Genomic DNA, 26973 nt, shown 5'->3' with positions numbered 1-26973 from the left:
CGGTCTCAAAATCGTCATAAAATAACTGAATTTGTAAGGCATCATTTTCTGTATAAAATAGGGGATTACTTTTAAAATAAGCCGCATCACTTAAGTCAACATAAATGCCTTCCTTTGGAACATGCCTGGGTTTAAACAAATCAATAAGTAGCGGATTTTGTAAAATTGCCTTTAATGTTTCTAAAATGGGAATATAAGCAAATTTATCAGTTACAACAACTTGATCGAACAAACCTGTGGTTTTATTTCTCCTGCTGTCAAATCTTGTGCCAAGCACTATTTCGCTTGGTTCAACAATTCCCCATTTTTCCGTAAAGAGTCTCTTTCGTTTGGCTTCAGAATTTAACATAGTAAATGGATTTTCCAAGTTTTGAAATGAATTTTCTATCTTTCTTTTAGTAGCAGTGTCCTGTGAAGACAAACAGAGCAAAGCTGCATCCTGGACCTGACTATGAATCTCAAAAAACATTTCTTCCATAGATGAAACAAAACCACTTATAGCAGACTGACTTAAACCAGCAACTTTTAGTTGTGCAACAGCAGATGCACACATATCGAAAGTGCTCTTATTTGACTTTAACAGTTCAGATGTAGTGGCCACCTCTTCAGCACTGCCAATCTGATCAAGTACTTCAGCATTACTTTGTCCATCTGCCTTGGCAGTCTCCTGGCTATCAGTGGTGTCAAAATTCTGCTCACTGACATTTTGCTCAGCATGTTTTGTGTGCACATGTTTCCGAAAACCTGAAAAAGTACCAAACACAGAACCACAACCTGACTCTATACACTTAAGGTGAAGATTCTTTCCAGGAACTAAACCATGAACTAATCTGAAGTGCCTAAGAAGTATTTTTGAACCATTTAACTCAGCCTGACAAACATAACACTTCATGAGGACAGAAAATCTTAAGGGACCTAGCTAAGCAACCTTGCTCTGACCTCAGCAACACGAGGACTCTCTTTCACTTTGCCAACATCTATGTTGTACACAGTGGTCTGAATAAAAGTGTACATGTTGTGTAGCATAGTATTGTAAGATGTGCCAAACACAAAGTGTGCCTTAAACAGTTCGTCAAAGGCACCAAGAGAAGAGGTCGACTTGCATGGAATGGCATGCTGATCGAGAACGATGAAGAACTGGTGAACTGCATTCTTCTGAGGTCCCACGGCCAGGAGATAAGGCTGAGCACTAGCAGTGATGTTTCAAAGATGCTCCTCAATGTTTGTTCCACTCTGAGAAGACAAAGCAAATTGTACAAAACCATCACTGATATGTTAAACAATAGAAAATTACAACGAAAAAAAAAACTAAAACAAACCTTCTTAAAGACAACAAGATGTTTCTCTGCTTGAGAGGCAGACACCTTTCCTGGTCTCTTTCGGCCTTGGGCAGAAGGTGGGATCAGATGCAACAGCAGTAGTATAGAAGAGAGGTCAGAGTCCCAAACTGTTTAGACAGTATATGTTAGTAAAACGTCAATAATGAAAACTGAAACTAAATAAATATGAAAAAATGAATGGGAACTAAATATTTCCCCCTTATGTTCCATAAAATCTTACATAAACATTATTAAAATTAGTAATATTAAATTAATCTGAAACATCTTACCAAAATTAACACCCTCTTCTGAGTCATCAGGAAATTGAGCTGCTAGCAGGAGTTCTTCTACATCACTGGTGGTTGGAAGCTTTCTGGACTGCTGAATCACTTTTTTCTTGAATGCAGTTGTCCACTTCTCCAGTAGCTTGCCTGACACTTCTTCTCCAAACATCAGAACAAAGTCTTGCTCAATCTAAGAAAAGGAATTATTATTAAATATAAACCCCTGCAAGCACTGAACAAACTTATTTTAGACAACAATAATGCATTATTTAAATCCTTAAAAATGATCATAAACACTTTACCAAGCCTTTAACGTCTTTGAAACGTGGAAAGACTGTCAATATATCGCTTGACTGCATAGGGTCCAGAACCAATTTGCGGCGATAGTCAAATGTCAATTTCCATCTTCTTCTTGACTGTGTCCTCATCAGCAGAATGTTTCATAAACGCAATTGCTTCCTTGCATTCATCCTCACTCAAGACAATCTCTGGAGTAAACTCTGACTCCCGTCTTACAGTTGGTCCACCAGACATCCCCTCAGAAGGTGATCCTTGTCCTGATGAATAAAGCATCTTACTAGCTTCAAAACTGCTTAGAGAATGCCATATGCGGTTAATACTTAAACAAAAGGGGAAGCTCATCTTTTTATAAATAAAAATGCCTCAGTTAAAGGGATAGTTCACCCAAAAATGAAAATTTGATGTTTATCTGCTTACCCCCAGGGCATCCAAGATGTAGGTGACTTTGTTTCTTCAGTCGAACACAAATGATGATTTTTAACTCCAACCGTTACGGTCTGTCAGTCGTATAATGTGTGTCAATGGGAAACGATCGGTTTGTGGACATAGTGGTGTTTTAGAGGTTAAAAAATGATATAAATACCGTTCAGTTTCTCACACAAACTGATCGTTTCGTGTCTTAGGACATCAGTGTGTCATCACGAGCCGCAGAGTTTACTTTGGATTTGTCTGTGCATGTTTTTTTTACTCTTATAGATTGTGTTACCATTTCAATGCATTATTTGACTGACAGACGGCAGCGGTTGGAGTTAAAAATCATCATTTGTGTTCTACTGAAGAAACAAAGTCACCTACATCTTGGATGCTCTGGGACTAAGCAAATAAACATAAAATTTTCATTTTTGGGTGAACTACAACTTAAAGGCAACTCAGTAGCAACAAAACTGCTGTGAAATATGGCACAATGAGCTATGAAAAATAACGAATAAACCAGGCGATTTCATTCTGTACCTTCAAATGATGCTCGTCGTTCTTTAGCCAAGCCTCTCTGTATAGTCTTGATTCGCCACGCCAAGTACCCAGTGCCACTCTCACTATCATAGTAATGCTCCTTAGAAAGACAAAAATACAGAAAGAGGAAAAAAAAAAAAAAAAAAAAAAAAAAAGTTAAATAAATAGCAAAATTCACCACCTGTATTATGGGTGTGTGATCAGCATTTAAGACATGTCAACACAGAAATTAAATTCAAAAACAGTGTGATACTTACATAGCCATTTTTGGAGAAGGGGTCACTGAGGTAAGGGAACAAAGCCACAATTCCTCTGGCGTATTTTTCTTTAACCTGCCGTGGTGGTGATGTACTGTATAATTAAAAAAAAAAAAAAATCCACTTCTCTTTAGCCCAGGTTCAAAAAGCAAAAGGTGATAGAACTACACTGAGAGATCATATATACACCAGTTAATGATATGCAGATTACCCATTCTTTTCTGTCATGTCAGCTGCCAGGATGTTCACCATTTTCCTTCTCGTTTCATCCCCCAAAGTTTTAGTTCGGTTGTATTCATTTATTACATGCTCCCCACCAGGTTTCTGGACAAGAATGGATTCTACCAACTTCATAATAATAAAAAAATAAATAAATAAATAAACAAAACAAAACAAAGCATGAATATGGCATTTTAAGAACAAAGCATTAACTTAATTTTTTTTTTTTAATGTTTTTTTTTTTTGATGCTCACCTTTTTAGCTTCTTGATCTAGCCTCATTCTTTTACTTGAAGAGCTTTCTTCAATAATCACTGTGTCCTGTGAATCAGTGGAGTCAATAGATGAAGACAGGGACCGATTTAACTGCACAGGAGAGGCTGGTGGAGAGGCATGTGGAGAGGCAGGTTCCAAGTCTAGTTCCATAAATGGGGGGGAGGGGAAAATCTTCACAATCCTAAAAAATAAGCACTAAGAAAATTTCTAGCAAGTAATGTAATAAATACAAACCTGCACCATGTTTTATGGTGAGAACTCCAACTGATGGATCTTTAACTACATCCTCAAAAACATCATCATCCACCTCCGTCCCTGATTCATCAACAACCATCACATTCTCGGGTACAGTTGGGACACCGAACTTTAAAAAAGCTGGAAAGAGATATGCAACTAAATGAGAAAAGGCATTACATATTAAAATGTTGATCAGTTACTTTTTGCATTTGCTCTGATGTTCAGAGTTACCAGCATGTGACAGTATATACAGGGCTTGACACTTACTTTTCCCCAAGGAGCACCTGTGCTTCTCAGTTGCATTTAGAAACTTTAGGGGCAAAACTATTTCTGCTTTGAAGCTTTCATTTTAATTTTTAGTTAGAAGTTTTAATAATGTTGTTGTTTTAGTCATTTTTATTAGTTTTTGTTCATTTTTGTTTCAGTTTTAGTTTGGTGAAACGTAAAGGGTTACTTCAGACAAAAATACAAATTGTGTCATTATTTACTCACCCTCATATCGTTCCACATAACCGCGTGGAAACTGGACAAACTGCCAAACTTTTGTTTATAAACAAGCACGAAATACACTGGGACTCTTATTTTGAAATGTCTATGCTTTATTACTGCAGGTTGCTCAATCAAATTCAGAGGGAGATAAAGTATGCATTCTTACAACCGTATACAATATATTACAATATAAACACTGTGACGTAAACATTGTTATAATTGATCAGCATTAGTTCATAAGCAATCGCTTGGCATAAATGTGCGTCATTGATTGATAACTAATTCTGAGCATGCTGAGCCAGCATGTCGAACGCACAACAGCGCCGCGTTCAGGCTTTTAAACGTTAAGTGCTCACATTGATTTAATGCAATCAAATAGCCTTTAGAAGTTTAATATTCACATTAGGCAGTAACGCAATTTATGGCTTATCTTTCCATTCCCAAAATATAAGTCGCCTTAAAATGACTATTAAGACGTTTGTTATGCCATTTAAGGTATTGAAGACATTTTATGATATTACATTCAAGAAAACTGATCGCAGGGATTTTTTTTTATTCGTACAGGTGCTCCAAAATAAATTTTACAGTTCGCACACATCTATTTTCAGTCACAAATGCAACTGTAATAACAAACAAGTAATTGAAATATGATTTTTAAACCTAAAATAAAATACTAAAAAGTTAAAAAGTATTATTTTTTTCTTACCAGCAGACAAAAACTCCTTCAGGTTCAGCTCGGTTATTTTAACAAATTTCTGAGCATCCCCAAGTTTCACCTTAAGCAGCATGTTCTGTAGGCCTAACCTTAGGTGACCTAGTTTTACACACATGACAGTGGAAAAAGGTTAGATACCGAAATTGTTGCAATAGTTTGCATAGTCATCACTTTTAACTAAGTCTTTGAATATGAACACTGCAATTTCGACTATCTAATGTTAATGAAAAACTTAGCGGCTAACCTTAACTGTTAATGCTCCACTGTGACGTTGGATAATTTGACGTTTACAACTAACAATATACAAAAGATAAAAAAGTTCGTCGAGACAAACTTTAAGTTGGCTTGAAAAAGCCTAGCCAGAAAGTTTGAAACAGTTTTAAAAGTTTGAAGTTTGAAGTTTAAGTTTTAGTTTAGTAGTTTAATAGATAGATAGATAGATAGATAGATAGATAGATAGATTTTTATCAAGATAAATACAGGAAGTTGTCAAAGAAAAACATATAACACGTCATCCTTGTCATCGCAGAATCTGACCAATGAGAATAAAGTGTATTAACATCAGGGATTTCACAGCCAATTTTGAACAACTGCGACGCCTTACCATCACTACGTGAAACCCTCATACCTCACTAAGCTCATCAATTTCATCCCTCAACTGATCATTACTTAGATATACACATAATGCTTTTGAGTTTCATGAGATAGGGAGCTTTTCAGCACCGATGTCCATGGCTGGAGCTGCACTTACACTGTACTCCTCGTAAGTGTTAATCAGCAGCACCTTAGATAGATAGATAGATAGAAGATAGATAGATTTAGTTTAATAGATAGATAGATAGAAATAGTCAGATAGATAGATATATTTAGTTTAATAGATAGATAGATAGAAATAGTCAGATAGATAGATTTAGTTTAATAGATAGATAGAAATAGTCAGATAGATAGAAATAGTCAGATAGATAGATAGAAGATAGATAGATTTAGTTTAATAGATAGATAGATAGAAGATAGATAGATTTAGTTTAATAGATAGATAGATAGAAATAGTCAGATAGATAGAAATAGTCAGATAGATAGATAGAAGATAGATAGATTTAGTTTAATAGATAGATAGATAGAAGATAGATAGATAGATTTAGTTTAATAGATAGATAGATAGAAGATAGATAGATTTAGTTTAATAGATAGATAGATAGAAGATAGATAGATTTAGTTTAATAGATAGATAGAAATAGTCAGATAGATAGATAGATAGATAGATAGTAGATAGATTTAGTTTAATAGATAGATAGATAGATAGATAGATAGATAGATAGATAGATAGATAGATAGATAGATAGAAGATAGATTTAGTTTAATAGATAGATAGATAGATAGATAGATTTAGTTTGATAGATAGATAGATAGAAATAGTCAGATAGATTTAGTTTGATAGATAGATACATAGATAGAAGATAGATAGATAGATTTAGTTTAATAGATAGATAGATTTAGTTTAATAGATAGATAGATAGAAGATAGATAGATTTAGTTTAATAGATAGATAGAAATAGTCAGATAGATAGAAATAGTCAGATAGATAGATTGAATGAGTTTGAATGAGTTTAAATGGCTTGGAAATAGGAATGGCAGTTTAATTGAGTCTGTGTGTTTTAATTTGAATTTTGACAGTTGGACGGAATGTTCAGATCAGCCAAGGCAGTTCAATGAAAGTCAATGGGATTTTTCCAAGTTTTAATCAGCATTTTTAGGAAAACCGTAAGTCAGAACAGTCTGAAGGTCTGGGCCGAGTTTGGTGGTTGTAGCTTGAACAGACTAGGAGGAGTAGCAATTAGAAATTTTAGTCTAAGAAGAAGAATAATAATAATAAGCTTAAATAGTAGATCAGTAAGTTGGCTTTTTCAAAGCCAACTTAATTAGCAGGATATAACAAAGCTAACTACAACAGAAATACAAATTAAATACGATCATTGACATAATTTAAGATTCATCATTACACTGTGACAAAAAGTTAATTCTCCACCATACTGCGAAGTTGCAAGTTCTATTCGGAGTTTGACCCTACCGAATTGGACAAAGTTCATCAAATTACAACCTACATGTATGCTGTAATATTAGCACATTTATTCAAAAGTGATGTTTTAATACGTTACTTAAAAGAGCTTACCTTTTGGTGCGAGGTGAAAGAAAATGGCGGTTGCGACGACGACCAGAAACTTCTGTTCAAATCCTTGACGTTAGCTTGAGGGGCGGAGCTTAACAGAGTAAAGTTAACGAGGCAGAATTAACTCTGATAATTTTCACCAACACTAGAGGGTATCTTTCACTATTTGTTGTTAAGTTAACTCCTTAAGAGTAAATGTAGAGTAACACTGCCTAATTAACACTGCCGATTTTACTGTGTATATCATGAATTTTATGATATATTCCGATTGTAAAATATGTGGAAGTGAATGTTTTTGTTGCGTGATGAGTTTGCACGGCAGATAGAGCTGTCGGATATACGAAATCTTCCCCGAAATACATATAGCCTTAGTATGTGGCCGGTGAACAGGGAGAAGAATAGAGTAAACTTTATTGTTTCATAAACAATGTGTATCTGATATGAATAAAACACTTCGTCAAATTATAATTGAAAGGGTTATTGTTGCAGCTTCCGTAGACATCAGTGTAATTTGAATTTAACAAATTATAAATGTCTTTTTTATGCAGTAGTCTTCTTAATTCAAATGTGTATTTAAATGTCTGAAACCTAAAATAAAGTGCGATGAGGTTAAAAACACAGAATAGTTGTGATACATGACAAGCGCATGTCTGTCTCTGGATCAGCGCTAAAGCACATTTGAATTTAGCAGTGAATCTCTGCATTTTATTCTTGCCATTTATCCTAATCGAACACTGGGTGTATTACAGCTTCAGAATTATATTCGTATTGACTGTCAATAGTGATAAGGTATAGCTAAGAGTGGTCCAGACCAACCTTACGAAAGTATGACTTACAAGGTATACTTAACTAAGAGCGTTTCGGGAAACACATATTAACGTTAATGTACAGCTTAAGGTATAATTTAAGAACGACATAGAGTTAAGAAGGTTTCGGGAAACCCAGCCCAGATGGCTCGACAAGGGTTGAGAAAAGTGAGTGAAAGAGTTACAGAAGTGTTTTTGACTGAACATCACAATTGCTTGAATTGTCATTAACTTTGTCATTTTTGCCACACAGGTGAACTTTGAGGATTACAATTTCAACTTCAATTTATTTGTATAGCACATTTATACACAACTTCGTTGCCCAAAGTGCTTCACAGTGTGAAATAAAAACACAGAAGACATACAAATTTACAAGTACAAAAATTAAACAGAAACTACTTAAAAAGCCAAGCTAAACAGATAAGTCTTCAGCTGGGACCTAAAGACCTCCACTGATGGAGCTTGTCGAATATAAAGAGGGAGATTGTTCCACAGTTTAGGGCCTGCTACTGAGAAAGCACGATCACCTTTTGACTTCTTTTTGGACTGAGGAGTAACTAATAACAGTTGATTTGACGATCTTAAAGACCTAGCTGAGATGTAGGGCTCTATAAGATTGGAAATATAATTTGGAGACAAATTATGTAAAGCTTTAAAAACAACCAGTAAAATCTTAAACTCAATCCTAAACTTGACTGGTAGCCAATGAAGAGAACGCAGCACCGGAGTGAAAGTCTAGCTGCAGACGTGACAGTTGTTGGTGGCTGATCCCTACAGAGGGAGTTACAATAGTGCAGTCGCGAAGAAATAAAAGCATGAACAACAGTCTCCAAATCATTAAAACTAAGAAAAGGTTTAAGCTTAGCGATAATTTTAAGATGATAAAAACTACTTCTTACACCTGAGTTAATCTGTTTATCAAAGCTAATCGATGAATCAATAATAACCCCAAGATTTCTCACATTGTCCTTCACAGTCATCTCCAAAGGAGCAAGAATACTGACTACACGCTCTTTAAAATTTGATGGCCCAAATATTATGATTTCAGATTTTCTTTCATTAAGCTGAAGAAAATTATTAGAGAGCCAAATTTTAATTTCATTCAGACAGAGTAAGATTGCAAAGACTGTTCATCTCCAACTTTAAGGGGAAAATAAATCTGTGTGTCATCTGCGTACATATGGTACGGGATGTCATAACGACGACAGATGGATCCCAAGGGGCGCATATACAAAGAAAACAATATAGGACTTAAAATGGAGCCCTGAGGGAGACCGTATTTTAAAGGAACCACAGAAGAGGAAACATTTGCAAAATTAACAGAGAATGTTCTATCCTTAAGGTATGAATGGAACCATTTCAAAGCAGAACCCCTAAACCCAACCTCGCACTCCAACCTTACAATGGTGTAATCACTTTTGTAAATACTGGAAGTTTGTGGTGAGTGAAAACACTATGATCTTCATTTACACTAATGCGCAAATATGTTCTGTACTACACCTTAAAAAGCCAGGTATTGTTTATATTGTGTATATATGAGTTTGGGTATGTCATTGATTCATACAGTATTTGTTTATCTTTCTACTATCTGCATGCTATATCACAAACCATTTTTGTTGTTGACCCTCAATCTGAATTTCTGCCTCAGCTCGCTACGTCACGTCACTACTAGAGCAAGCTCCTGATTGGTTAACGCGGCGCGGAAATTCGCCAAAGTTCAGATTTTTCAACTTGCGCGATTTGCGCGAATCGCTTCATTCGCGCCGCAGGATGTCAATTCGCGTCTTTGCATTGACTTAACATGTAAATCACTCGCGCTTACCGCTTCATTCGCGTCCGGTGTGAACGCACCATTAATCCCTCCCTTTTTATAATCTCCCCCACAAATTTGTCATTTAAAGATACTGAAAAATAAAACAATAACATTAATTTCCCGATTTTTTTTTTTTTTGTGTAAAATATCTCCTAGTATAAATTGCATTTTTATTTTTTGCAAAATTTTGCATTAAAATCCTTCTTTCAGACTCGTATTTCTGACAGTATATCATAACATGTTCCTCTTTCTTCTTGCCCACAAAATTCACACCTTCCTGTATCATGTTTACCCATTTTATAAAGTGTACTGTTTAGTCTTGTATGTCCTTGATATATAATTATCTCCTCTCTCCTGTTTTTCCCTGCACATCTCATCTCTCCCACTTTCCTTTGAATTCTGTAAAACCATCGACCTTTCTTCTCCTTATCCCATTGTTTTTGCTACCTTTCTTTCAACCTTTTCTTAATAATACTCTTGATTTCATTCTTACTTAGATTAACAATTAAATTAATGTCATTGTTTTTTATGGCTTCTTTTGCTGCCTTGGGAAGGGTGCGGCTCCTGCGGCTTGGGCCAGAGCTTCGGAGGGGTGGAAGTTTGATTCCATCTTGGACTTTGTCGCCCAAACTTTAAACGGCCACCTATAGGCGCTAGACGCAATGACTAGACAAGTAAAGATTTCTAGGGGGGAAGGGGGATCATCAAAAGTGAGTTTTTTTCTTAAAACAAGCAGAATTATCTGCCAATGTGGTAAAAAAAAAAAAAAATCTTGTTTCCGCTTGAATTAAGATTATTTTTCTTACCCCAAGTTTGCTTGTTTTAAGCAAAAACTCACTTAATTTTGATTTTCCCACCACAGAAAACAAGACATAATATCTCGTGTCATTTTACATATTTAGTAAATGCATCTTGATTTAAGAATTTATAGATATTTGGACTGGAAACAAAACTAAAATAGTGAGTAAGAAAAACGTTGTTTTCTCCCCAGTGTGGACAGTGTCTTGGATTGGATCTCGAATGAGTTTATGATGCTAACTGCAAATTCCTAAACTGTTAGGCATTGCAATAAGAGATAAAAGCTGTGTCCACTAGAGGGAGCCACAGGATAAGAAATCTTTCAAGCCTGATGTTTTTCTGTTGATCATTTCCATCACTTTGAATGGAAATGAGTGCATTTATCTTATTTGTATCATGTATTGACAGTGTTGTTTTATATGATTATGGTACATAGAATCTGTGAAATGCTTATAGATTATCAAATGTTAGACTTTTGTGGACCCCAATAAAACATTTTTCAAGGATGTTTTTTCATATTGCTGTCCATTTAAAAGGAATAGACACTTTTATCTTTATATAGATAATAAAATTTCAATAAAGAGACTTATTTACTATTGTGGTATGAATAATAAAACTAACATTTAAACTGAAAACATAAGTTAGTCAAATCAAGTCACCTGTGCTTTATGCAATACAGATTGTTTCAAAACAGCTTGATGAGAGGAAAATGATTCAGTGGTGCAAACGGTTCATTTCAGCTGTACAGGAGCTCTAAAAGAAAATAGTGTCACCAATCCCCAGAGGGGATTTATCCCCCCAGATTTATCTTGTGCCCCTCCAACATCCCCAGGATACTTGTTTTTTTGTGATCGCACACAAAATGTAAAAAATATATCAACACAAAATTAATTACATAGGCGAATTACTAGAGACATTGGGTTGTATTTTTCTGGCGCGCATCCTTTCACAGTTCTCCCTCACAGACACACTCAGCACTTCAGGTGCTAGAATGGCCATAATTACAAGATTTCAACTTCATCTGATCACTTCTCAAGACATCCACTGACAATCACATGAGCAGATAACACATTAAAAAGACATTAGAAGAGATTTCTGATGAATACAGTGAAAAGTGGAAAGAGCTTTAACAGGCCCAACATGAGATGCACCTTCAATCTACAGTGGGAGATAAACCTTTCCAACATACAAAATTAGAAAAAGTTCCTTTGGAGATTTGTTTAGGGAACTTGGGCCTAGAACACACTAGACAATTCTATAACTGGAGGACACTCATTTTGTGCATAAAATTGTAAAATGTCTCAGTTTAAACATTTGTTATGTTCTATTGTGAATAAAATATTGGCTCATGTGATTTGAAAGTCTATTCGTTTTTATTTTATTCAAATTTAAAAATTGTCCCAACATTTGTAAGATTTTGTTTATATCTGCCTTGTAAATGTATTTTTTTGCTTCTTTTTTTTTTCATTTTCACAGGTAAATCAATAACAATTACAATTTTAACATTTCAAGTGTAATTTATGAGATTTGTTGTATTTTGAATCCAATCCAAGTTATAAAGTTTATCATACTTCAAAGCGAAGGCACGAGTGCAAGTGCAAGAAAGCACTTGACCAGGTCCTCAACATTCCCTCCCAGGCTCAGCAATTGAAGCCTAATAGGAGAAGGATCTGCCGCCTGCGGTTGATTTTGGATATTCTAGGTATTATCAGCTGGCCTGATTTCTCAGATCGCAATAAACGTGAAGGACTATAATGCATTAAGAGCTCGCTCAGGTACTGGGGAGCTAAACCATCTAGTGCTTTGAGTAAGTAGCAAGGTGTCATATTTACTGATTGGGTAAACGTGCGCTTGAGTTCACATTGTGATGCTTCAGTTTAATAAGATTGTGTTGTTTTGAATGAGATCATGGTTAAACCCATGTCACATGACTGTATTTTTGTGTAGAGTTTGTCAGAAATCATTGAGAAAAGTGGAATGTGTGAGAGAACAGGTAAAACAAATTAAGCATTTTGAGAAATGTGCTTTTGTTTTGAGAACTGACTGAATGCTTTGTGAAACTGTCCCAAATGAACTGGTTATAGTGTGTTAGCAATAGAGAAAAACTGTAATGGCAAAATTAACAGGTTTATTTTGACAGCCCTAATATATTTGTATTTATGAATTGATAAACGGAAGAACGGTTAGTGGAGGTTGAATGTCGGAGGAACTGCTGCAGGACTAGCCTATGGTAAACACTGAAACAGACCATTACAATGCTGAGCATCTCATTGGCTGCAGGATCAGCCGAGGCCAATCAGCTTGTGCCATGTGGTAAAGATGTGATAGATTGCATGTGAAGGACCATCAGCCTGCACCCTCTAGAGTTTCATGACTGAACATATATATATATTTTTCTCCAATACATGTTGGCCACAATTATTGGCACCCCTAGTAATTCTTACGAGTAAAATATCTCTGAAGTATATTCCCATTCATATTTACATTTTTTAGCACACCAGGGTGATCATGAACATGAAATTGTCCAGCCATGACTTCCTGTTCCACAGGAGAATAAACATGAGGAAACACAAAGGCCAAATTCCCTTAATCGACATCACAATGAGTAAAACCAAAGAATATAGTTCTGATGTGCAGCAAAAGATTGTTGAGCTTTACAATATAGAAAGTGGCTGTAAGAAAATAGAATTGAAAATCCCCATTTCCACCATCAGGGCAATAATTAAGAAGTTCCAATTAACTAAAGATGTATTAAATCTGCCTGGAAGAGGACGAGTGTCTAAATCATCCTAATGCGCGGTGAGGAGGAAAGTTTGAGTGGACAAAGACTCTCCAAGGGTCACAGCTGGAGAATTGCAGAGATTAGTTGAGTCTTGAGTCTCAGAAAGCCTAAAACATTATCAAACAGCACCTACATCCCCACAAGATGTTCAGGAAGGTTTCAAGAAAAATCCTCTGCTCTCATCCAGAAACAATCTCCAGCATATTCAGTTGTCAGACACGACTGGAACTTCAAACGGGACCGGCTTCATATGGTCAGATGAAACTAAAAAAAGAGCTTTTTGGCAGCAAACCCACCAGATGGGTTTGGTGCACACATCGATAAAAAGAACCTCATGCCCACGGTTAAATATACTGCTGGATCTTTAATGTTGTGGGCCTTGTTTTTCTGCTGGAGGTCCTGGACATCTTGTTAAGATACATGGCATCATGGATTCTAGCAAATACCAACAGATAAAAAAATCAAAACCTGAACACTTCTGCTAGAAATCCAATAATGGGCCGTGGTTGGATCTTCCATCAGGACAATGATCCAAAACAAACATCAAAACCAACACAAAAATGTGTCTCTGAGCACAAAATGAAGCTTCTGCCATGGCCATCCCAGTCCCCTGACCTGAACCCTAAAGAAAATGTGGAGTGAACTGAAGAGAGCACCAATCTGGAAAATCTGAAGGATCTGGAGAGATTCTGCATGAAGGAATGGCCTCTGATCTCTGGTCAGGTGTTCTCCAAACTCATCAGGCGTTATAGAAGAAGACTCAGAGCTGTTATCTTGGCAAAAGGAGGTTGCAAAAAGTTTTGAATAAAAGGGTGCCAATAATTGTGGCCAACGTGTTTTGGAGAAAAAACATTTATTTCATAATGTGATTTTCCCCCCACTTTCAATTATTTTCCTTTAATGAAAGGTTAGATTTTTGCTAATTTTATGAATTAAAGATCAAAAGGATAAACAATGCAGATTTATTTTCACAGCTGCTTTTGCTCATAATTACTAAGGGTGCCAATAATTGTGGAGGGCACTGTGTATATATATATAAAAGCTGAAAAAAGCTGATATGAATACAAGGGAACTGATTCACACAATACTTTATTTGAATTATAAGGACTGAGCTCATAGAGACATAGCTTGACAGAGGGTATTCTGCACCCGTCCTCACATGGGACGCTCTCTGGGACGAGTGACGAACTGCCACCACAGGGGCGGCAGGTCTCCTTCCTTGCGGGCCGGAGGCAGAACCTCAGATTTAGGGCCGTCAGCAGGAGTTTCAGCCTGCAGCTGCTGGACCTGAGGAAGAAATGGGGATCTGATCATTTACTGGAGTACCAAACCAATCCGCCTGAATGAACCACAATCTGTGAATACAGCAGTTTCTGAGGAAGATGTTCTGTTCCTTTGACCTGTGCTTAATCAGATATGACTGAAATATAAATGTCAATAAGCAGATACATTTTTAAAATAAAATTATATAATTTCACATTGAATCTTCAAATTAATGTGGAAACAAAATAAAGATGGTATATTCTAAATATTTGATTAAAATATTCAACCGATATATCAGCATTGGCCGATAAGTGTTTGTTTGGCTGATGTGTCTGAAGAAGGTAGGCCTGGGCGATAAAACGGTATCGATATTTATCGATGGTCCACAGGTCCAAGTTTGAACTAAATTATCATATTCAATATGCTAGTGCAAATATATAACAATTAGTTCAAACTTTGACCTGTGGAGGGCAGTAATACACTTAGCAGCGTCTACACTGATGGAATTCTAATAGAGAAGAAGAAGAAGAGAGCTAGTTCAAGATGACCATTTATGGTTAAAACATACATAATTTTTTAATTTTTTTAGAAAATGAGTGATGGTTTCTCTAGATAAGACTCTTATTCCTCGTCTGGGATCGTTTTAAAGCTCTTTGAAGCTGCACTGAAACTGACATTTGGACCTTCAACCCGTTGAACCCCAGTGAAGTCCACTATATGGAGAAAAATCCTGGAATGATTTCCTCAAAAACCTTCATTTCTTTTCCACTGAAGAAAGAAAGACATGAACATCTTGGATGACATGGAGGTGAGTAAATTATCAGGAAAATTTAATTTGAAAGTGAACTAATCCTTTAAATGGATTAAAATGTAAACAGACATGAAGTTTGGTTGCATGAACAACTCTCAAGCTCGCGCCGCACTGGATCACAAACAGACACGCTGCGAGTGACACAAACAAGCTGCTGTGGAGTTCAGTTGTGCAATCGCCACGTGAAATCAGAACACAAACACATGAAAACGAGTGCGGTACCTGCCGGCGACGAGGAGATGGTGAATTAAAAAAGGATGTGGCGCTTTCATGGTTTCCTTACGTCTTACAGTTGATCTACTTCAGAGTTCGTCTTGAGAGAGAGCAGTCGTCATGTCGGTATTAACAGCTGCACAAACTGTGTTTTCAACCACACAGTGTCTTTATTTCTGTGCTACAACTATTCAAATGATCACAGAAAGTACTGAGATAAAAGTTTATAGCTCAGATATAAATACTAATGTCTATGTTATCGATAAAAATAGAGCAAATCAGCTTTTGAAAGAAACTTGGCGCTGAAAACGACGCATTTATCGATTACATTGTTTCACCACCAGGTGGCGACAAGTGAGTGTTAAAAAATGTATTTGATGTTCAATCAACGTTCATCAGATTCTTTCAAATACACTGATTCATCCAGCAATGAAACGAGAGAATCTGAGTGGATCATTGAATCATACATCCAAACAGATTTAAAAAATAAATAATAATAAAAATTCAAATATATTTAAAATTTTAAAATAGACCTCTAGTAAATTACACTATTTGGTTGAATTCAAAAAATTTTTTTCCCACTAAATTTTTTTCAATAATTATTAATACTGATCAATATGTAAGATTATATAGTGTTAATTGTTTTAGCTGTATCGCCCAGCGCTAGAAGAACGCCAGCGCTCCCATTCTCCGTCTTCATTAGTTTACTGTCTCTGTTTAACCGTTTTGTCAAATACAACACTAGATAGAGCTGTTAAAGTAAACTCTATACGATAAAGTAATATAGCATTTGTTTCTATATTATTAGTAACGAACACTACCTTCTCATTTACCGTCAGCATTCAGCAAATACACATTTTAACAAATAGTAATACATTAAAATTTTTATTCAAACAAACAATTTCTGTATTTGTTACAAAAAAGTTGCCATCTTAAGGAAGTCTTTAATTAATTAATCAATCAATCTCTCTCTCTCTTTCTCTCTATTTAATATATATATATATATTATAGATAGATAGATTTAACACTCTGAGGTCTAAAAACGCGCCGGCGCGTTTTGCAGGTTTTTTTTCACATTGCAGCAAAACAGACTTAAAATACTCTGTCATTTTTTGTCATAGAGCCATAAGCAATACATCAATTGAAACTATAGAATATCTCCTTTTATTTGTATACACTCAGAGTAAAAACAAAATGTTGTGCTTTTTGTAAAATAAAGAAAACTAACATGATGCGTGATCTCTCATCTCCCTCTGAACGAAGTCCAATCTGATAGTTCTCAGAAAATGAAGTGTAACTTAGTGAATACTAATCACAAAAAATTCATACTTATGTCTAACAAAACATTGAAATGTCAGGTTTTTAAATCGTGCAAGTCAAATCGAAAACAAACATTCTGTGTTTATGTAATCTGTATGAAAAGAGAGCCATGTCAGAAGTCCGTGATTCAGCTCATTACCCACTAATGCGGCCACGCCCACGGAGCCAGCGCTATTCACAGGCAAATTCAGAGACAACACATGCATTCATCATCTCAATCGTGTATTTATTGCCTTGAAAATTGTTTATCTGGATGAAAAAGCCATGGTTAGCGATCTCTGGAAGACATTCAGTAAATTCCTGTTTGTTTTCTTCTATTGATAAGTTTTAAGTGAGTTTTTGTTTCTTTAGCGCCTCCGGCTGTAGTATGAATTGGTAAACACCATTCATGGAATATCGTCTTCTTCTTAGGTGAATTTGTGGACTAAAAATGCACAGAGAGCGCCCTCCGACTTCAAGGATGAATTGCAAACACCAGTGCTCATAGAGATAACAATGAATATTAAATAAAAAATAACTCCTCTGTATAGAAAATTGACATAAACATATGAGAATCCTATATTTCTCCAAATGTGCATGCTTTTAAACTAAAAGCCTATATTCAGACTCTTTGCATCACAGAAATACATTATATTTTAAAGTATAATATAAAACCATTATTTTATATTGTAATAAAATTTTCTTATGTTTCATATACCATGATGAGCTTGAGACATCACAGAAGTTTTTTTCACAGCCTACCTGACTGAAATGCCTCATTAATATGCAAGTCTTTTCAGCTCATTACTATTCAATTCTTTTGTCTTCACAGGTGAGAATGAGCCATTATCATGGAGATTCACGCCTCCTCGCATACCGTGTTTCTGGCAAAAAGTGTCTTACAAAAACTAAATCAGTATATTGTTATAAATGAAAGAGTATCAGCATATTTTTACATATTTTGAAGCAAAAACTCTAGTCTACAACCTTCAATACCCAAAGTCTTGTGAACACAGATTTATATACTTTTATTGGCCTTATATAGTGACTTAGTTTTTTGTTTTTTCAGTAACCACGCATAAACATTATTCCTTCAAAAACACAAACATGTACACACATGTTCCTCACATATTATGGTAGCCTAGTTTGTGCTGAATACAGTGTAATGACACTTGTGTCATTAATATGTTTATGAACAACTGAAAAAAGCACAAATGTCAGGGCATGTCAAAACTTCTCCAGGCCCCAAATCAGCCTCAGACTCCAGAGGGTTAACGCATTCATCCATACCCATGTAGTAGATCTGTCATTACATTAAGTTGATTGATGTCAAATACACTGATGTTTCAGAGACGTTTTCATTCAGTTCTTTATGTACTGCTCAGAGTCTGTTTGTACAAGAATAAAGTTCAACATAAGCCTACACTATATAAATACCAAACTGAAGTTTACATTTTTTATCAGTTTTATTTGGATAAACATGACAATATATCATGACTGCATGAAAAGAGCTTTAACGGTTATAAAAATACAGCTTTGTGAGCATTAGAGGAACTGAAGGAGTGAGAACAAACACAAAACACACGTGATCCTTGTCACGCAGTGGATTATTATATCAGTTTTGATCGATTCTCATTTTAATGAATTGATAAACAAGAATAGATATTTAAGTCTGTGAACGTATGAACAAAACTAAAAGTTATTTTTAGCACCTGCTATCCAATAATCACAATAATCTTATTTCTGTTTACGTCTGGCAGCAAATACACAGAACCAATATTTAGTTAATGTTTTAATCCTACTTATTTAATTTCATTTTCATATGACAAGAAAACATAGTATGTTCAGCACTAAAAATGGTGAAATAAACTGACACTCTAATGTTTTCACATGGAGAACACACACATATTAATCATAAATACATGCGATTAACTATTGACCTCATTTAATCTTGTTTTAGTGTGTCAAAGTGCAAGGATAATTTAGTTCGTTTTACTTTGAACTGTATAATAAAAATAAGTTATAATAATGTAAAAAGGTTGTATATTACAATATCCTTACATGTGTTCTGTTTAGTGCGTTTACTAAAAATAATCATTCACAAATGTCTGTGAAAAGTTAGATTCTTGCAATTCTTGAAACCCTCCACCAGATGGAGCCCTTTAATAAAAAGACAATATCTGATTAAGGAAAAATGCTTACATATCAGAAAAAAATTAGGCAACATAGATTATCGATCTCTACATGCAGACCAATAACACAACGCAAGTAAACTGTGTTTTACAATTATTATGCTATTATGCAAAATCCACTTTCACAAGGTGTTTGGATATAAATGTGTGCTGACGGTGTGTGAACACAACCACCTTACAATGATAAAAATCCACACACTCATTCTTTAATCCGCACTAAACCACAGCAGTCTCACAGACGAGCCATTCTGATTCTCTGAATGTGACGTCACACTGCTCATGCCCCGCCCACGGCCGCTGACTGACAGGCCTAGTTTCCGCCCTCAGTGAGTTGTAGACCGTCCACCATTTTCTCTGGCGCTCCAGTGACTATATAGTTAAACACTGTCTGTGTTTGTGGATGTGTGAGTGTCATCTTCTCCAGCATCTGAGCCACTGAGGACACCAGTGGATTCCTTTTATTTTTGAAGGTAAAGCGCCTCAAAATACAACTAAAAGTGTTTTTGTCTGCGCAAATAATTTCACTCCTGACTGCTTTATGAACGAGAGGCAATGCAAGGAAGGCTTTGCTAAAAGGTTTCTTCTCAAGGATTGTAGAGTTGTACCGACTCTTGGTTCAAACATGTAAGGCCATCGTTACAGGTGTTTATATTTACCTTACTTCTGAGTATCACAAAGCCACAGCAGACCACAGCATACATGACCCCAGTCACCTGTGGTTGGCCTGGCCGTGCGTCACTAACCCTAACCCTAACCCTAACAACAGACCAATCAGAAGAGAGGCTCATGAATATTAATTAGACAGGGCCAAAATCAACCTGTTTTTAGCAGAGCTCCTGAGAAAGGAGCTGGAAAAATATATTTAGATGGTTTTTGGTACTTATACTGCAAATATATATTCTTAAGGACACCGAAACCTAAAATAAAACTCCAGAAAAGTGTATAATATGTGACCTTTAAGAAATCAGGTTATTTCCTGGTAGTCACATATTAAAAAAAAATGAGAATTTGTGCATCTTATTTAATGAGATGTGACGTTAAATACAGCATTAAAACCCCAGAGTTCTCCAAAATGTCAGCAGGAAACTTAGACTCGTATATCTCTCTCATGCAGTATTTTGACTGTATTTTGATCATTTCTCTGATATCTGTCGTGTATCACACACTTCGATAAGCCACAGAACGCAGGTCAGGGCGTTTACATGCCGGGTGAAATCCTATCGGTTTATGTGTGAAGCTCTTTATGACATTACGATGATGAAAGAAAACGGATTAACGCATTTACATGATGCTTAATTGATTGATTTTTTTGATGGCGAATAAATTGGAAATCATTTAAAAAATGTATTAAATAAATCTGTAAAATAAGCAGACTTTAGTTCCTTCATATTCATATTTTAAGTATAACTCTGTCACCAGCAGGGCTCTCAGTGATCTGTACGTTTGTGCACTCTGGGAAGTCATATTCATATAAAGACAAGGCAACACTAATGTGACACGTGAATATGACTGTGAGAAACCGTCTGAAATCAAGGGTTTAAAGTCTCCAGTGAAGCTGAACTCTCCTGTCCACATCCGGGTCACACGGACCGACCGTCACACAGCGTAACGTCATCATACAGGCTAGAGCTGGACTCCACAACCTCTGCCAGGTTTGTGAAATGAAATGGTTTCTTAAAATATTCAAAGATGTGTTTAAATTATACAAACGTGTATTTGCTGGATGCTGACGGTAAATGAGAAAGTAATGTTTTCATTCTTATTACTAAAAATATAAAAAGCAAACGCTACAATACTTTTTCTTATATCGTTCCATCTCAGGGAGGCTTCGGTCTCCAGCCCTGATCAAACACTCCTGATCAGCTGATCAGTGTCTTCAGCTGAACTCTGCGGGACAAACCCTGACAGCACCCGGTCTGATGTGTGAAAGGCCACAGGAAGTACCTCTCTATCCCAGCTCTGGGCCCGCAGCTTCTTCCACTGTTCCCTATTAGCAAAGTAGTCGGGGTACATGGCTTTCTCCGAGGGATGCCAATGATCCAGACACCATTCAGGGACCTGGAGAGGCAGAAATTGAAGCGAACAGGAAATTAATAACAGCAAGTACTAACCCTAACCCTAACCCTCTGGTCTTTTTAGGGCCAGAGCACTGAAACTGTTCTTTGAGGACATTCATCAGCACCAGATTTGGTCAACATTATGCCACAACGCTGAAGATGCCAAAAACAGTGTTGCCATGGCAATGGGTTTGTGCTGAAAAAGGGAAACAGGAAGCGTCTCGTATCAGCTGTGTGTTGAGTGATTTAGATGGAACTGGAGCTGTACGATTGTGACTGACATGTGAGTCAACACCGGCAGCAGGAGGTGTGTCGCACGCGTGACCGAATGACATCCACATTATGTCATGATATTAAATCGCAAACATGTGTGACATATCGAACGGGGTTGCCGTGGCAATGGAATGTTTGGATCATGTGATGTGGATCAAGGTCATCAGTGACATCATCTGCAGCAGGACGACTTTGAAATATTCCTCTTATATTTATGCATTTACGCCGCAAGGTTTCGAGAACAGAATCTGTCTAATGTGACTGAGGCCCCGTCCACACGGATCCGGCGTTTTCGAACGGTGAAACCGCTATTTTTTGAAACCGGGTCCCAGAGGAAACGACTGAAGCTTTGAGAAGTCAGATAACAACAAAAAAAAAGAAACAACAACAGCAATGATCTCCATCTGTGTTTCATCATCGCTCTGAAGTCTTTGACAAAATGTGATTTTCTCAGCCTTGTTTTGTTCAAAATGTTGCTTTTTTATCGGTTTGAAAGCAGAGGCTCTGTTCTTTCTTTTGATATATTGAAAGTTCAGATATTCATACAACAAAATATTCCAGAGTTTTGTGAAAATGTTCAGAGCTCTCTGGCAACTTTAAAAACACTAGTGGGGAAAGACTTAAATATGATTATTTATTTATTTTTTATAAATTCACATGGAAATTTGAGTTGTGAAGTTTATTCTTATGAATGTGTACTTGTGTACAGCAGACCAATGGCAGGATTATTTTGCTAAATAATACATTTCAGTTAATTGTTTTCATATGCAGAATTTGAATTTAGTTTCTCCTTTTGTGGTCTGAAAGAGAAAGAATGTGTATGGCAGCAGAACACCACCAGTGCGAGTAAAGGCCTGATATACTCACCGCAAAGTTATTTTTCGTTCTGTGTTTGTAAATATGTGAGCAGCGATATACAGTTATTGAACATCTGACTCCACCCACACTGCTGAGAGCGCCGGTCAGATGAATGCGTCAATAAATGTGCTGCACGCTCCTCTCAGCAACAAAATAAACAAAAATCAGAAAACAGTAAGTATTTGTTATACTGTAGAAGAAAGCATAAGAAAAGCATCCGATCATACCATGGGTGTGTTAGCACAAGCTCTGTAAATGAGCAGTCCAGTGAAGTCATGTCACTTTTATGCCATTTTATTCATAGACAGCTTAAAGGGTTACTTCAGGATTTAGCATTAAGCTTTGTATTAGTAGAATACCACTAGTATTTTCGAATTACCGTGCTTTACCCCTTCATATCAGCCCGAGATGAGAGATTTATGCATTTTTATTCTGTAAAAAAAGCCTCCGATGACGCAAAAATCGTCATTTTGCGTCATCGGAGGCTTTTTTGGCTAGAGGCTTAAAACTACAGCCAGTAATAGCAGGTAGTTCGGCATTTTTTCGCCACGCCCATAACATATGCGCGTTTGAGGTTCATCTCGCAAATTCATCGGTCTCTGCAATCATCTCAACCAATACAGCAACAGGCTTTTGTGGTAAGTTAGCATAAACAGATAAATAGACTAACTCAGTTTTACAGAACAGTGGCTTTACTTTGATAACAGTCAACTTGCAACTTATATGTAATTGTCTATCTAACGTTACTTTGCTAAGTTTGCAGTTTCACTGCTACCTACAACACTACATATAGGACAGGCTACTGTGTTATCAGAAATAAGAGTCTAGTATCAGCGAGTCTTACCTCTAGGCGAATACGCTTAGGCCGTGTGTCCACCAGAGGCGCCCTGCTTAAAACGTCCGTCTGTGAGCGCGCTGTGAGCCGTGAGAGCGCTTCTGCAGCGCAGCGTTTTTTTTCCGTTGAGACGCTTTGTTGCTATGATACGGAATATCCATGGCACTGTTTACTTGTAAATGATTTTGCAGGAATTTGTTTCAGCCTTAGGCCGTGTGTCAATTTAGCACAATTTCGCTGTAAATGTATGAACTAACTCACGATTGTGACCGATAGGCGTGGTTTGGGCGTGGCCTCGCAAGGGCAGCGAAAGAAGTGCATTCTGGGAGTTGTTGTCTTTCATCCACATTAGTCAAAAATACATTTTCTGCCTTTTCTCAGTCTAGAAAGCTCCAAATTCAAAAATAATTTCACATTTCTACTACATAAATGACCAATTTTAAATACACATTCATCTTTCCAGGGGTGAAGTACTCCTTTAAAATCAAGCAGCTTTACAGTATAAAAAATGAAAAACCGTGTCAGTGCCTCATTTCATCAGAAGCACAACTTCATTTTCTACTGTAAATCCAGTGTGTTGATGTTTTCACCCGCGGAGATCTTACCTCGACGGAAGCCGAACCCGTTTGAAAACTCCTGCCAGGGGAATATTTTCAGACACTCCAGTTGCAGTGTCGCCCGTTAAACCAGAGATTTTGGCGCGCTGTTATCTTCTTTGTTTGATGTCAGATTGTGCACGGCTATCTCATTTGTTTACATGAAGCGAGTCTGAGCAACGATGGCCAAAATACTGCTGCTAATAACTGTGCTAACAGGGCTTTGATTGGACAACATAGGGTTACATCACCACCTGCTGGTTTGGCATGCTCTAAAAACTCTGTTGATAAAAATACCCATGAATGTGTGGACCAGGGCAAAAGCCCTACTCCCACAGGATTAGTATTACAGGGATCTCTGGTCATTTGTAATAATCGAGGAGGTTGTCTGAGATCTTACTCTCGTGCGACTCGGCCATGTCTGTAATTAGTAAAGTAAAAATCCCTCCGTAAATGACCTGCCATATATGGCCAAACACAGAGGTCCTGCGCTTATATTAGTCCCGTGCGAATCGGCATCTGTGATTTGGTGCGTCGTATGTCATTTTTTTTTCACGGGTTCTTGTTTCCTGTGTGTCTTTTGATTCATATTTCATGAATACCGAGTTCACGTTGGAGTGTTTTGGTAGTATTTTGGGTGCTGGGTCATATCGCTATACCTCATACAACTATACAAGCTGTAGAAAGAGAAAGCTGAAACCCACCAGAAGAGCGAAAACAGAAAGAATGACGACACGTGAGGAACATGATATGAAGATGCTGTCGGCAGCGCTGTCATACAGCTGGACCTGTGACGACGAGACTTTTCCAAGCAATAGTGTACAGTCCAGCCAGGGGTTCACATTCGTAACTCGAGGTTAATGTGCTTCAGCCATTACATATTAACCTGGTAAAATGTGAATGACATCATATCCGGGTGATAAGTCAGTAAATTCGAGTAAAATCACAGGATTGGCTTATCCCGCGTGAATGCGGTAATTTCTCAATCACATGAGGTCCCCAGATAACAATAATCCCGTGTGAATAGGGCTAAAGACAGTGTTCAGACAAAGAGAAAAATAACTGTAATATTAAATCATGTAAATCTACCATCAACAAAATATAACCATGTGAATGAGCATCTTAGGGGCCCTTTAACAAGATTTCTCTGCTTCACTCTTTGTCTTTCAGATCCTCCTAAAAGCAATTATTTGCGTACACTTTCAAAACATTTCTCTCACATTGGTGATTAGACCAACACATATTCCTGTGCAGAAACACATCTGACCGCTTCACCTACTTTGTAGCACTCGTATCTCTCATAGGACGTTCCTCCAGGTGAGTCTGGGAACAGGTAGGGCTGCGGGTGCTGATTGGCCCAGAACTCCTCCTCACCCGCCTTCAGCATCATGGTGGCCTTCACCATGTCCTTCTCATGCTTGTTCTCATCGAAGCGCGCTCGCAGCAAACACGCATAGAAGCGATATTTATCCCTGAAAGAGAAGAGAAACTTCAGATGAAATATCTCACTTGAATGATCGGGATCGGCTGATCGTGATGACAAGAAATCGACAGTCACACGATGAGATTTCAGCTCTCGGACCGGTCTTTGAAAACAAAATGTAAAATGTGACTGAAACAAAAGCATCTCCGTCTGCTGTTAGTGGTGATGAACTAAAGCAAAGTAAAGTCATTCATTCACAACACTGATTAATATAAATTTCATTTGTTTATACAGAATGAAAACTATTAAAACAAATGTCTAATAAAGGAACACTGGACAAATGGATAATCTAATAATAATAATATTTCTGTGAACATGACTAAATTAAATATGTTCTTCCGCCTGAAGATGTGAAACTGTGTCAAATACTGATGATTCAAAAGACATGAAGAAAGCAGTCATGCTCAAGTTCACAAATACTAGGTTACATGTCAGTGTTTAACTCGGTGTATGATCACAGATTGTGTATCTGGCCATGTTTGAACAACTATTGAGAAGAACATTTAAACATTTCATCTGAATCAATTTAAACATCATTTTATTTCAGCTGAATCAAACCAGTGAAATGATCCAGTATCACTCTGACAATCCGCAGCGCACAGGTCAAGTCACACACTACACACCTTATAAAGAAAGCTTGTTTTGTTTAATCATGTGTGTGGCAACAGCAAACATTAGAGTTTGAAACTATCTGGATGAACGAAGAAGAATCATTCACGAGCGGCATCACCGCACACTGACTCATCAGCGCCGCCACAGGACACCCCGCGCACTGCACCCGCTTCAGCGCGACACCCGGTTAAAGCAGGCTTTAAAAGAGGACAACCCGGTTAAAGCAGGCTTTAAAAGAGGACAACCCGGGTTCAGCACCGTGAGGAATCTCCATTTGATGTCCTAAACAGCGAGGAAGTCCATCTCAAGAAAACATGAAGGCTGAACGACGAAATAAGCAAACGAGCGCCTGTTCTGAACACGAGAAACTGAACTGGATTAAATATATCTGATCAAAGCGATCGCCATCAAATAAACGCATCTCAGTATTTCACTGTCTTTTAAAGGCAGTTACTATAGATGCAAATGTGTAGTTCGTGTGTCAGTAGTTCATATATTTACCCGAGCACTGGAGTCTCAGGGTGACTGAGATCGTCTGTCGTGTTTGTGTTCAGATCGGCCTGTAAACTCTGATATCAAACACATTCAGCTGCAGCTACAGAGCTGATAGAGTGAACCTCACCTGAAAATACACCAGGACTCGATGTGTCTCAGGGATTTCTTGTAGAGTCGCAGGACCTTCTGCTGGTGGGTCAGATAAGCGGCCGCCATCTTCCTCTGAGCCGCTCGAGCCTCGCGCGCTCGAATCAACCTGACAAAAGATCCGAATCTTTTGTTTCGATTCAGCGCTTCGAGTGACTGGATCTTTGCTTTAACCCGTTATATTGTCAATTTAAAACGTTTATCTCTGGTTTCACAGGCAAGGGTTAAGCTAGTCCTAGACTAAAATACATGTTTGAGCTGTTTTAACTGAAAGTAACTTGAAACATCTTAAAATATGTCAGTGATTGTTTTGTCTCAAGATGCACACCATTAATGTGTTTTTATAAAAGCTACTTAAATATTCTAATTGAACTAAGGCATAATCCTGGTTTAGTCTAAGCCCTGTCTGTGAAACAGTTTTATTTAT

General features: G+C 37.1%; 2 protein-coding genes across 2 annotated transcripts; both read right to left on the bottom strand.

Moving 5' to 3' along the window:
• Positions 1-2002: 2002 nt before the first annotated feature.
• LOC125243594 lies at positions 2003-10676 on the bottom strand (the record flags this gene model as incomplete). Its single annotated transcript, XM_048153365.1, has 8 exons — positions 7217-10676; positions 5038-5145; positions 3840-3980; positions 3585-3745; positions 3323-3459; positions 3112-3205; positions 2855-2954; positions 2003-2160 (listed from the first exon to the last, which is right to left on the bottom strand). Coding segments are annotated over exons 2-8 (873 nt in total), but the record flags the coding sequence as incomplete, so codon positions are not given.
• A 3809-nt stretch (positions 10677-14485) lies between these two features.
• ndufb9 (NADH:ubiquinone oxidoreductase subunit B9) lies at positions 14486-26684 on the bottom strand. Its single transcript, XM_048153607.1, has 4 exons — positions 26527-26684; positions 25089-25281; positions 21135-21248; positions 14486-14699 (listed from the first exon to the last, which is right to left on the bottom strand). Exons 1-4 carry the CDS (start codon positions 26613-26615, stop codon positions 14568-14570), a joined length of 528 nt encoding a protein of 175 aa, XP_048009564.1. The 5' UTR covers positions 26616-26684; the 3' UTR covers positions 14486-14567.
• Between the last annotated feature and the right edge of the window lie 289 nt (positions 26685-26973).

The sequence above is a fragment of the Megalobrama amblycephala genome, linkage group LG13 (genome assembly GCF_018812025.1).
Source record: "Megalobrama amblycephala isolate DHTTF-2021 linkage group LG13, ASM1881202v1, whole genome shotgun sequence".
NCBI classification, from domain to species: Eukaryota; Metazoa; Chordata; class Actinopteri; order Cypriniformes; family Xenocyprididae; genus Megalobrama; species Megalobrama amblycephala.
This window is presented reverse-complemented; position numbering and strand designations above follow the sequence as displayed.